At 35.8% G+C, this 14,665-nt stretch overlaps 1 protein-coding gene across 1 annotated transcript in view; it reads right to left on the reverse strand.

Moving 5' to 3' along the window:
* LOC139120630 (bridging integrator 3-like) overlaps positions 1-14,517 on the reverse strand; it is a 67,380-nt gene extending 52,863 nt beyond the window's left edge. Inside the window, 2 exon segments of the mRNA XM_070685139.1 lie at positions 14,242-14,296; positions 14,390-14,517. Coding sequence (XP_070541240.1) covers positions 14,242-14,296; positions 14,390-14,397 — 63 coding nt within the window. The 5' untranslated portion in view covers positions 14,398-14,517.
* Positions 14,518-14,665: the final 148 nt, after the last annotated feature.

Raw genomic sequence — 14,665 nt, forward strand, 5'->3', positions numbered from 1 at the left:
AAATACAGGAAAATTGTGCCTTACAAATCTTATCTGAAACCTTGTTAATTGGCTGTAAAAATTCCATGTCCATATCTCATTTCAAAGTTGGATTAATTGGTATACAATTATGTAAGAAAACTGTTATTCTGTCAAAAATATTGAAAACAAGCCATATTTGCACCCCTCTTTTGAAGTCATAGAGCATTTTTTTTGGTTAATCTCACTTTTGACACCTCTTTGACACTCAAAGAATCTAAAAATGCATTTACAATAGCAGTCACTCACTCTGAATGCCAGCACCGCCTTGTCAAACTTTCCTAAAAAACAGCAAATAATGACTTTCCCTTTTCAAACATTTTATTAAAAGCTAGGGGACCTCTACCATAGTTAATACACTAAGGACTCCCCAACTTCTTCTTATTTGGTCAGTTTTTCAGAAGTTTTAACAGGCTATAACTCTGCAATGCCTTTGTGCCCAAATGTCTAGTTTTTTTTTATTCCACAGAGAATGTTGACTACTTTTATATTTTCATAGTTTTGTTGAAATTTATAACTGACGCTCTAGCCTTTCCAACCACCTTAAGACTTAGTTCATCTGTCACAAGGTGATAATATCCCTTCCACATAACCCAGAAACAAAAAAATATGTATAATCATTAAAAATACAAAGAAATAATGAAATAATTTCTTTAACCCAATTTACTTCATTTCTAAAAGAAGACGTTCATTGGTATTTACAGACTGTTAAAAGTCGCTCTCTTGGACACCATAAAAACTAAAAGGAATAGTGTGATCGGAATATTTATTTTATTATAATATCAACAAATTGGCCTTTCTTTCAGCATGAAAAACAGTTGGCATATTTTCATATTTTGCATAAATATTGTCTTTTTCTGAAGAGTAATATACAATTAAATGACACGAAAGTCTCTCAAGAGTCTTTGTAATTTATGTGTACATCCAGTCTGATTGAAATCAGATGTAGGGATGGCAATGTATAAACCTTTATTTGTTCTTTGTTGTTCCCGTCAGCTGTTGTTCAACTCACTACATAATCCATCTCCACATCCGATTTTGATCAAATTGGAGTCAATCACAACTGTTGAATAGATTCCTGAGCAGGTTCGTACCCTTCAAATCAATAGTTTTATACAATTGAATTTCTTAGTATTTCCTCCCAGGATCCCACAAAAGAGGGTCTACAACCTAACATTGCAAATGTTTCTTCTCTCTTAACAATTATATTAACCTCCTTTTGACTTGAAATAGCATAAATTGACAAATCAGCTTACTTGTTTATATGTTTTTGTACTACATTTTGCTGCGGTAACTCAATTAGGTCAATCATATCAAAGGATAAAACTTCCTGACAAGTCAACTGAACGAGACATACACTTCAGAAATTCAATCCACTGTTCAAACTTTTCAAAATAAAAATTTTCAACTATTCTCTTTCATAATCAAGAAAAAAAACTTGGCATCACCATGCAAATTTCAGTATAGTAAAAAAATTACCTTAAATTAAGAGATATTTGAAATTCAAAGTGGCCGCTACACCTCATGATATTATTGTCCTTCATAGTTATCAAAAATTGTCTTGATTTTCACTAAAATGAGACAGTGAAACTTCAAACACTCAACAGACTTCAAAATATGTCCACACAGACAGTATACCAATTAAGTATTGCAAACTTTTCAATTTTCAAGAAATTGTCTATGGGACACATACCACTTTAAAGGGACAGAAGCTCTAATCTTTTAGGATTTTTCTCTATTTTTGTTTTTAAAATGTTGACTAAAAGTCCTTATCATACTCCCCAAAGCATGTTGAGGTACACAGTATTCAGTTTGACAACTTGTCCTGTACATGTGCAAACTGCATTGTTATCGTTGACGAGTGAGTTCTGGTCCTGAATTCACATGCGCACAATAACAATGCATTCTAAATGTATAGAAGTTGTATTGACAAGCTAAACGGGGTTTTAACATGCTTTTGGGAGTAGGACAAAAATTTGCGATTGACATACAAAATAAAAATGATGGAAAAAAATCAAAAGTTACAGCTACTTGCCCACAAACACTTTCACACACCAGAACATCATAGCATTATCCTGATTATCAACTATGACTTGTACAAGGATCACATTAATGGAAAACTACCTGTTTAGTTTATCTCACACCACGACACAGGAGAGCAGTCTCTACTCTGTTTATATTCAAGTTTAACTCTTTACAGTTTTTTTCAACTCCACCATTTCACATTAAGGATCCTGATCAATATTGTTCGGGAAACAGAAATGAAGAAATGACACAGCTTTTCAGAAGTCTATGACAAACACAACTTTTCATTAAATATAAGTTTGAACACATGGTGCAGATTGACAGATTGGAGGACTGAAATAGTAACAAAAAAAATGGACCAGGTGATACCTACTTTACAAACAGGACTATATGTTTCCATATTTCAGAAAAGGATAGCAAACTCGGTAGTTTCCTACGGAAATTACTGGGGTTGCTCATGGACCATACAGCAAGTACAAGGGCAGGACTACCCATACAGACAAATGAGTATGAACATTGTTAGATGAAATGAAAGATCAAATTTTCCTACCTTAACCCAAACTGTAACAAAACAATTTGATTATTTTGATATGTTTGCAGTGTTCTCCAATGCTTAGAAAAACAGAGGGGCAGCTAACTTACATAACAATACCTACTTTTTATATTTTCCTGATACAAATTTATTTTTTGTGTAGTTATTAACATATAAACAAATTTGTCCAAAAAGGACAGGCATTGCGCCTCAAAATCCCCTCAAGGAGAACCCAAGTTTTTGTCAACTTATTCCCACTTCATATGAGACCAAAGTCATTCCACAGGGCCAACAACAGAATAAACCAATGGTTCCATTTGGGAATCGGGCATGACAAAGCATCTTCACTGCTGTTGCCAGAACAGAGCAATGATCATGCAAGCTCTGCTTATTAAGACACAACATCCAGGTCAAACATGTGTGCAGTGTCAATGGGGACTTAGCTTAACGCTTGGCTTTGCCAAAGAGTGCTCTGGTTACCTCTAAAGGCCTGGGATCTCAAACTATATGACATTCCCAGAAAAAATTGAACAGTTCACCCACTACTCCTTGCTCAAACTGTAGTAAACCTACTGTTTGTATTAACCCTTTGCACCCTGGCCCCCTGGTACTCTATGACGTCATCGGACATTTCTGTCCGAGCCGGTTCAAAGGGTTAAAAGGTAGAATGTGCCTCGGGGACAGATAGTCGGACTCTCAAATTCTTTTCTGATCTACCACTTGTAGGGGCTAATTTTAATGCTCTTGGAGAAAGAAAAACTTTCACTGTCTTAGTTTTTCAAAAATCCAAAATTTATTTTCCTCCATTGAGTTAACACAGGAATGGCAGCCATTTTGAATTTAAAATATTGCAAAATGTTTGGTATTTTGTTTCGCTAGTTCCAACTTTGCACCATGACCCCAGATTTTTATTGTTGATTTGGTAAGAGAATGGTAGAAAGTTTCATTCAGGAAAGTTTGAGCAAAAGTTTAAGTCTTTCACTTTCAAGGCACATACTACCTTAAACGATTGGACTGGACCATCTACTAAAACTGACAGAAGGGGCAAAGAAGAAACAGCCAGAAAGGTGGTACGATATGGTATGAAAAGGCTTACTCTAGCAGTTACACAGGATAAATCTGTTTGCCCAAATATCAACTCTGCCTAATCTGTTTACAAGTATGAAAGATAATACATGTATGTACGAGATTCTTACCATCTGTAATTTGAAAAGAACTGGCCAAACTGTACTAAATATTTAAAACCAATTACAGAAAGTGATAGTTTACAGATGGTTCAAAATAAAAGACAAGCTAGTATTCATTAGCAAGTTACAGGATACTAGCATATTTTATCAGACAAAGCTCTGCACAATATTAAATGTGTGATTGCGTCAAATGAGTTTAACACATCAATACTGCTCTCAGATTCTACATTAAGGTAGTACGAGCCTCAAAATTGAAAGACAAACTTCTGCACAAACTTTCCTCTAGGAAACTTTCAATTCCCTTTCAAAATTAAGAGTAAAAATCCGGGATCACCGTGCAAAATTTGCTACCATGAAGGCATGCTACCCTGACTTTTACCAATATTTGAAATTCCAAAAGGCCATCACCTTCATGTTAACTCAGTGAGAACAAATGATATTTTCGATTTTAACAAAAAGAGACGGTGAAAACATTTTTCATCAAGGAGCTTCAAAATGAACCCCCACAAGCGGTAGACTTGTCAAGTGTTATATAAAAATTTGAATCTATATATCTGTTCCCATCGTGCATTCTACCTTAATGAAGTGAGAAGCATTTTTTTGAATATTGAACTTTTATGAATATTTTGAATACTGTTGAACTTCAAAGTCACTTAGTACCATAATCCCTGAGAGACCCCATTAGGAGGGTGGTACTTGTAACCTGCCAATGGTAGTCCTCTTGTTCTTCAGCCAGGCTGGCAATATTGCTTTTCATACCAGGAGAGAAAATGTGGGCCTTGAACAAATACTGGTTCTACTGGTGTTAAACTATATCAGCAGGTCTAACTTGAGCTTTGCCTTTGCTTTTTAGCAATTTTTACTGGATTCAATGAAACTGGTATACTTTGCCTACTGTCAAAATCAAGGTTTGGAAAATGCCACCTATATTTTATTCCAATGAAGACTGTTGATAAAAGAACTGTACGATTAGGAAGCCATCATTATTTATGGTGGGGGAGGGGAATCAGGAATCAAAGGGGTCACTAAAAGATGGGGATGCTTCAAAGACGGGAGAAGAATGAGGGGTACTCAATAAATTTGAGAACGTAGCCAAGCATTTAACAAAGTTTTAAAACTGATCAAGCAAATTATTGCTGTATACCTTTGTATTGTGTTTCATAACTCACCAATAATCTTACAGTTTAATTAACCTGTTCACCCCCAATTCCCTGTAAACAGGTCCACAATCACCATTGATAACAATGGGTTTGGGCTAAACCATGGTGGCGAAAGGGTTAAGTATCTTTAACAGTAATTCAAACCTGTTTAAGGTAAAATAAATGGTGCCTAAATCTGCCGTATGTTTTCCAATATTTTTGACCTTTCATTAACTCTTGTTAGGCAACTGCAATATTTTTAATTAAACTCCTCAATATTGTCGTATTGAATAAATTACAAAAACAGATCACTTATACGACAAATTTCTCACATACAGACAATAGAAAAATTCTTGGTTTGAAATGTCAAAAAGTAGCAGCAAAATAAAAGATATTTGACAAGAAAGAGCATTTTGTATTGTTTTCCAGGAAGAATTTCCAATCAATGTTTTCCACTGTAAGCTTAGAGAAGGGTTTTTAACTCTACCAGTATGTACAATGTGTAGTTTTTCCTGCAATCTATATTTAGTTAATTATCAATACTCAACAATGACCTTGACAATGGGCTGCAGTGTAGCAATCCAGCATGAATTTGTGTTATATTCTATGGACCTTGCACTGGTAATAGACACTCAGCTTGATGAAAAGCCCAACAGTAGCTGGTAATTGGCTTCCACTATGCCATGGGTTTCTGAGCAAATAAAACTAATGAAATGTTAATGAAGAAGAACAAATTTAACATGGCATTGATGTTCACTAAAAAGTCTGAAAGATGTGACCAGTTGCAGTTGACGTGTCCACCAGCAAATTGGCTTTTCTTGTGTGTATGCTGTACTTACTAACTAGCTAAGTAAATTTTACATTCATCTAACAATCTACACGACAGTCTGCCAAAGTGTATAGCTTCAATGTCATGATCACCTCACCATCAACATACCGGTCTGCTGAAGTTTATTCCTTCAATTATTCTGTTTTGATGTTTATAAGCCCATAGATTCAGGGCAAGTCTACAATTAGAGTAAAAATATACAAACAGTTGAGAGTGCTGTTGGTTCACATGAAAATTGGCTTTTCATGTGGTACTTTTTTGAGTTATTCCTCTGTACAACTTTTGGCCAGTACCACCACTTGCATTGGTAATTTGGGCCACGGGATGCTTTTCCCATGGTTCTGAAAATTCACAAGGTTTGTCTTGGAAGTAGTAGTAGTTTTGATCAATTACAATGTTTCTGGGATTGCCATCAACTAATTTTTTATGGTAGCGACTGCTCAGCTGATGGAATTAAACAACTGTCAGTTTATGGTTCTCCAAGCATATGCTGAATTTGTTCTAATTAAATGCACAATACTGTCAAGGAGTGAAAATTAATGCTGTCAAGGTTTGCTGGAAAGTAAAAAAAACAAGAAACCTACATAGAGTTCCATGGGGACAATAGATACTGGAAATAGAAACCACTTAGTCAAATTAGAGTTCGGCCAATAGGGATGTTCTGTACGATAATACGTTCACACCAACACAATGAGCACGTGGGTGCCAAAATGTAAAAGACATATTATCATCACGAAAATCAAACATCTTTTACAACATTAATCAACACCATTCAAACAGGCTTCTATTTAATTTTAATTAATATTGTTATTGCCTTCATTTCCAATTTCCTAGAACTCCAACTTTTTCATATCTACCAAAAGTTACTGAAGTGACAGTCCGTCCTTTGTCCAAACCCGTACTGATGCACTTGATGACAGTCACCTAAATATCTTTATCAAAATAACGGCAGATTCCAAGGGATGTGTGTTTGATACTTTACAAGGAGCCACATTGATACAAATTTGCCATGTACAAAATTTCTGGGCAGAGCCTTAGTGAGGCAATGACAACAATGGACTTCAGCGGCAATGTAGTCATAGGGAGAACAGCCGCACAATGAGGCCAACCATGGTATGATGGAAAAACCAACAAACGATTACCAACGGCAAGTACAACCTGGGCAGAGTACACTTTTGAAAAGGATAGTTTAAACAGACAAAGACTATCTGGTTGCATAGTTTCTCCATACCATTTTGAACAAAAACCTGATAGGCTCTGATAGGCCTTGGTGAAGTAACAGAACTAAGACTGTGAACAATAGAACCAAACTATACAGCAACTGTACCACCCATCTTTTGTACAATGCAGACCTACGAGACAAGTGTTATGAACACAGAGCAGTAAAAATGGTTTGGGAATTAAAAATTTGTAGTTTTTCTGTGTGTGAAACCAGGAAAGTTAAAAGTGGCTACTTGTGAGAGTGTAAAACAGCCCCTCCTTTGACTTTTGGACCATAAAATCATGGATGCCATAATGTCCATAGAATTGGGTTGAGGACACATCCAGTACAGTTACCAATAGATGGAATGACACGATAAGGTGAGGCAGAAGCAAACTCCACTTTGATCATCATCAGGAAACAAATACCGCATACATACAGCGAAACAAAAGACTGATTTTGAATCATATTCAAGTGTGAATCCCTGTTATGACACTCTGTTGTGTTGAACTCAAGCAAAGCTAACTGATGTCTACAGATGTTATACCTGGTCAAAAACATGTTTATGGTTAGAGACGACTGGCATTGCCATCCCCTGATAGTTCAGTTTGGTAATGCGAGATGAATTTCCGGAGGTTACTTGACCAGCCTATAAGTTGCTCTAAATAAAACAATAGACAGGTGTTGTTATTAAGAAACATAGACATGGTATTTACACATCCAGTAATGGCCCTGTAGAGATGAAGATGGGCTGACATTCCCCAGTAAGTTTTCTGCAAGTGGTGCACAACTCTCCACGCACTGTTAACTTTCCACTTCTGCCATTTGTTGGCTCATTTCTGAAGTCATCCACTGTAGACATCCCAGCTGTTTGCCCTCACTACAGTTTATGACACCTACTGATATCTTTTACCAGATTTATGATAATTGTCATCTCCATATTTCATGTTTTGATATATCTTGGCTGTGCACAGTGTGACTGATACATAGGTACATCTAAGCAAGAGTTGTGTGGGCGTGTAAGGAAATCTGACTGCAATTATTTTTCAAACCAAAAACACAATAGTAATTACTATAAAACAGGTATTGAAATATGTTTAAATATCAAAAGATATTTGTCACTGCTAAGCAGATTTCATATTCATTTGTGCCCTTCCTGATGCAATATTACCTGGTTACTTTATCTGTGTAAGTTCATACGTACTATTCAGATATCTGAATTAGTCTTGCTAACTTAAACAAACACGTACCAAAATTATTGTGTTGAGAAAAATGACACTTTCATAAACTTTTCAACATCTTCAGCAATTCTTTCCGAGGGTTGATATGAATATTTAGGAAGTTACTTTTGGAGTTACTTCAGTATTTCCTGACATACACATTCCATGTGGCCTTATGACAGTCATCATTGACAGTCTTAGGTGAAGAAAATGAGAAAAATAGCGTCAATGACACTGTAGCTCCCATCCTGGACTATTTAGTGTTTGTTCTCTGGTCAAATATTCGAACATGTGTGAAAGGGATAAAGTGCATGAAGTGAAAATACTTAAATGAAATGTACTGGAGACAGTGAAATATGTTTAATGTAATTATTCAGAATATAAAATGGAAAAAATACAGAATTAGATATATCGAATACTGTGATACAACCATTAACTCAACAAGTCATTTACAATGACATAGTCCCCACTTGTAATAGGAGTATTAGTCTTGATGGGGCAGGTAAATGTGGTCATTAAGAAGTATCACTGGAGTGTATATGTTGAGATCTATGGGCACATAGGTTTATGTCGTTGTTCCCAATTTGAAACACATGAGGCATGTCTAAGTTATGGTTCTAAATCGGGAAAAAAGATCAGACCTCTAGCAGTATTGGCCAGCCAAGAAATACATATGCGCATTATAAATGAGGTACAAGATGTGACATCTTAAGGTCTAATATCCTATCAAAATTGGAGGGTATAGAACTTGTGGTTACTGAAATATGCATTATATGTATAATCAAGGTCAAAGGTCATCGAGGTCACATGACATTTTGAAAAAAAAATTATATTGCTAATTAATCCCTATATGCCAAAAAATCAGATCTCTAGCTCTATTCGCTTGCCCAGAATTAGATGTGTACATAATTAATGAGGTAAAGCATGTGTTGTCATAAGGTCTCCCATCCTACTAAATACAAAGGACATAGCACTTGTGGTTACTTATTTATTGACATAAACATATATTTTAGGTAAAAGGTCATCGAGGTCACATGACAATTGGTCAAAAAATTTCTCTCCTATAGTTATCCCTATATACCAAAATTCAGACATCCAGTTCTATTGGCTCGCTCAGAATGAGATATGCGCATAATTATTGAGGTACAGTATGTGGCGTCATAAGGTGTCCCATCATACCATACATGAAGGGTGTAGCACTTGTGGTTACTGAGTTATGGACAAATATGTATATTTGAGGTCAAAGGTCACTGAGGTCATGTGACATTTCGTTAAAAAAAATGTTTTGCTAAGTTATCCCTATATACCAAAATCAGACCTCTAGCTCTATTGGCTCGCTCAAAATTAGATATGTGCATAATTAATGAGGTACAATATGTGGCGTCATAAGGTGTCCATCATACCATACATGAGGGCTGTAGCACTTGTGGTTACTGAGTTATGGACAAATATGTATATTTGAGGTCAAAGGTCACCGAGGTCACGTGACATTTTGTCAAAAAAATTGTTTTGCTAAGTTATCCCTATATACCAAAAATCAGACCTCTAGCTCTATTGACTCGCTCAAAATTAGATATGCGCATAATTAATGAGGTACAATATGTGGCGTCATAAGGTGTCCCATCATACCATACATGAAGGCTGTAGCACTTGTGGTTACTGAGTTATGGACAAATATGTATATTTGAGGTCAAAGGTCACCGAGGTCACATGACATTTTGTCAAAAAAATTGTTTTGCTAAGTTATCCCTATATACCATAAATCAGACCTCTAGCTCTATTGGCTCGCTCAAAATTAGATATGTGCATAATTAATGAGGTACAATATGTGGCGTCATAAGCTGTCCCATCATACCATATATGAAGGGTGGTAGCACTTGTGGTTACTGAGTTATGGACAAATATGTATATTTGAGATCAAAGGTCATCAAGGTCACATGACATTTTGTCAAAATATCCGAGATATCTGCGTGAACGGATGGACTCACGGATGGACGAACAGACGGACATGACCCAATCTATAAGCTCACTGGACTTCATCCGTGGGGACTAAAAATTGTGTCACTGCATCCTTTTTGCAATATGAATACGATGAGAAACTAAATTTTTATTTTTCGTGGCCTTATACATGGGAGTCTATGGAGATCTGCCTTATACATGGGAGTCTATGGACATGTAAACTAAAAATATGCAAATTTCACCACGATTTGCCTAAATTTGGGAAAGGTCACTCCTATGCACTTCCATACCAAGTTTCAAATCAATCGAACTTGTGGTTTCAGAGCAGGAGATTTTTTGACCAAAAATGGGAGAAAATTACAAAAAAATTCAAGAAAAATAGCAAGTCCAAGATACTGACCCAAGATGTGCACAATCATTTCATGTCAGCCCAAAGTACTTACATGCTAATTTTTCATGTAATCTGCTCAGTGGTTATTGAGTTTTTTCAATTTTGACCGTTTTTACATTTTTTCACTTAATTTGCATATTTTTGGCAATGACAACTTCATTTGAACAAAATCTCATCTACAGCCCATCATCCATGTACACACCAAATATCAAGATGAAATGTACAGCGGTTTTGGAGTTTTTGATGTTGACGGACAGACATACAGACATACAGACATACAGACATACAGACACACAGACATACAGACATACATACATACAGACATTTCCCTAGCCTATAAGAATAGCTTCCATTGCCATATATACATATGGCTATGGGAGCTAAAAAACTGATAAGGATTACAGAAAAAGTTTGTGATGCTAATGTTAACATAGTTGTATGCCTGTTTTCGTTGAAAACGGTGTTTCCTTTCCAAATTCAAAGAAAGACATCTCGGATTCATGGTGCAGTTCATTAATCGTTTCACCTGACCACTCCTCTTGATCACAGCTAACTGGACAATTTTAAACACTCTGGAGAGACCACACTATGGTGACTTTTTGGAAAAGGTGAGTTACTAACTGAAGCTACGCTTACCTGAGACATCTGTCCCAAAACAGTATTACTTTATTGTGAAGTGAACATGCACAGAAAATTTATGCCTCTTGACCTGACCACCAAGAAAAGTGTTGAATCAACATTCTTATTATTTTGTGATAACAGCCTTTATATTATCAATTTTTTAAACATTCTTAGGTAAAACAGCTGCCAAACTTTGTATTATGTGATAATTCTAGAGTAGAATATTAATCTGCTGTCAAGTTATATCATTATGGTACTGTGATGTGAACACAGTTTTCCTGATGTTCTGCAAAAGATACTTCACAGACTTGATCATCTATTTATGATATTGTCATCCATTAATTACAGTAGAAATGAAACAAGTTGAGTCATAAACACAAATTGAAGTCAACAATATGAGGAACAAGTATTCATCAAAGATAGAAATTCCAACCTGACTCACAGGAGGATAAAGAATGCTTCTGTAATTTCTGTTTTGGCAGAGCTGTAGTGGAGCAGAGGAAAATGTGAGAGGACACAAGGGTGAAAGTTCATATTTAAAACAATAACTGCCAGTTTCTATTGAGTCATATGAACTTTTTAGAAATATATTGGGGAATTACACAGGCCTAAACAGCATTTGTGGATAAACATAATAGGAACAGGTACAGATGGATGCATTATGCACACATTGCTCAATTTTTGAACCTTTTTGTTCACTTTCAATTTTGGCAACAGAACATTGAATAACAGACAAAACTTCTATCCATGAAACATTCAACTGTCATTAGTGTACATTTGGCTGTCATTAGTGTACATTTGGCTGTCATTAGTGTACATTTGGCTGTCATTAGTGTACAATTGGCTGTCACTGGTGTACATTTGGCTGTCATTAGTGTACATTTGGTTGTCATTAGTGTACATTTCGCTGTCATTAGTGTACATTTGACTGTCACTGGCGTACATTTGGCTGTCATTAGTGTACATTTGGCTGTCACTGGTGTACATTTGGCTGTCATTAGTGTACATTTGGCTGTCACTGGTGTACATTTGGCTGTCACTAGTGTACATTTGGCTGTCATTAGTGTACATTTGACTGTCACTGGCGTACATTTGGCTGTCATTAGTGTACATTTGGCTGTCACTGGTGTACACAATCACTTGGTCAAAATAATCACAACCTTGGTTTCAAAATATTGATGGACTGCAAATGCTAATTAAAAAACATGACAAGTTTGAAGAAAGCTTCAGGCAAAATTCAAAACTTGGGTGTCGGCAAAAAACTTTATCTTTTCAGTTTGAGGGCGGTTTGAACCAAAATAAATTCTATAAAACCACTCGATTTAAAACCACACATATTCAAATAAGACAGCAGATATGCAATTCTTACTTTAAAACTAAGTTGACTGGAGTTCTGTACAAACAGAATGGTTACTTTCATGTTCCATTTTTTCATATCCAGGGGTAGACTTTTAACCTTTGATGCACGTGATAATTATAATAATTAATATTTTAATACACTCCTAATAATCATCTTTGTTGATATTTTAATCAAATCTGATGGGGATGGGATGAATGAACATGTTTATGCAGGGGCAGCCAGCTGGCTGGTTTCAAGTGATCTTAATCCTAGGACTTAAAAGGCTATCCTTGGAACTCAGAACAATTTTCCAATTCTGATGGAAAAGTGAAAGCTGTTTGCAACGGTCCTCATGCTATGATTTGAAAATCTTCCGAAACCAACCACCAGTTTCCCCTCTCCCAACTTGCCACATGGAAACTCTTCCCTGGCCCTCTCCCATTTCAAATTCTCCATTGTCCTTTCCTTCACTACATGATCCTACATTCTCTATATACAAACCAACACAAGACTCCTACTCTGTGCTTTTTTCCAAGTTGCAAAGAACTGTCTAAGGTAGTATTGAGCAACAACGCAGTACAACTTCCTTGTAGGGTCATTGATTGTAATGTAAAGATTGTCTTTGGTACACATTTACTGGAAAATGTAGATATTTCTAGGGTTGTTAAAGGGATACATAAGACAGTGTCTTGTAGCATTTAGTCTGTGCAATACATACAATCGAGGTATACCCTTAAATTTTACCATTAAGTCCAATACCAGATTATCTCTGCCTTTTTTTGAATTACTCCCCATTCCTACTTTTCAGTAGCATTTGACCATAGATAACCTGATGAACCCCCTCACTCTTACTTTGGAGCATTGGCAAACGATGAATGCAGAGCTAGTAATAAAACAGGATGGTATATATATATATATATATATATATATATATATATATATATATATATATATATATATATATATATACTGAGAATCTAGGAACTTGTAGTTGTCACTCTACAGGCTGTTTCATGCGCTAAACAATCATCAGGAGTCCTGACTCCTGATGATTGTTTAGCGCATGAAACAGCCTGTAGAGTGACAACTACAAGTTCCTAGATTCTCAGTCTATATATATATATATATATATATATATATATATATATATATATATATATATATATAATATATATATATATATATATATATATATATATATATATATATATATATATATATATAAAATACAGGGTGGTGTGTGTGTGTGTGCGTGCTTACTAGCTGTACGACCTATGTTATCGATGACACCCTATACATGACTTCATCATCTGAAACTAAAAATTTTATCGATTGGCAATTTTGATACTAGATCTGTGCAAGTAGTGATTGTAGACTGACAAGCTTGTGAATTTGACATTACCCTTTTGACCTGCTAAAGGTGAGGCCAAATTTGAGTTGAATTTACCCATGTAGACGAAAAAAATATACGACTCTTCTCCACAAATAAAGAGTACCGGTGATTACACTATATATGTATTATGCTGTCGTTTTGATATTTTCTGTGATTTCCCTGCAAACCTGAAGGTTTGAGTTAGATGGTGGGCGCACCGTCTTCACCCACCAACTCTGCCTGCTGAATAACTTATCCAGAAAGAAATATATCGTGTGGATTATTGGTAAACATATAATCTTCGGCGTACAGGCCTGAATTGCCCCATAAATTGTTCAAATAATGATTGTAGCGATAATTTTTCGGTTGATGTAATTTAGGGGACGCTCGGGTGTTAATGTCACTTACCGTTCTATTAATCACACTCTTCCTCGGCGCTGAAATCAGTCGGTTGAATGGGTTCCTGCGGATTGAATTTCACAAATTTGAAGAGTTATTTGATGAAACTTAATGACATGTTTTCATGGGGCAAAGTGGTAGAAAAGTTTGGTCTTACCAACTCATGTTTCGCGAATTCGCAAGGCGACCTTGCCAGATGCAGGACTTGGCTAGAAATCTTGTTTACTACAGATGTGGCCCCTACCGGCTAACGTCGCCCCCAAGAAAGGTCATCACGCAGCCTCGTTTGCGTGCTAATTTGACAGATCGTTTATTTCTTGTGAATGGCGGCATATACGTAAATTTATTGCATTCTAATATATTTTTAAATACTTTGAGAAAATCAACAAATTTGAAAATACTACAATTCTAGGAAAATAAAGAGCTTCAGTTG

This window comes from Ptychodera flava, chromosome 20 (genome assembly GCF_041260155.1).
Source record: "Ptychodera flava strain L36383 chromosome 20, AS_Pfla_20210202, whole genome shotgun sequence".
NCBI lineage: Eukaryota > Metazoa > Hemichordata > Enteropneusta > Ptychoderidae > Ptychodera > Ptychodera flava.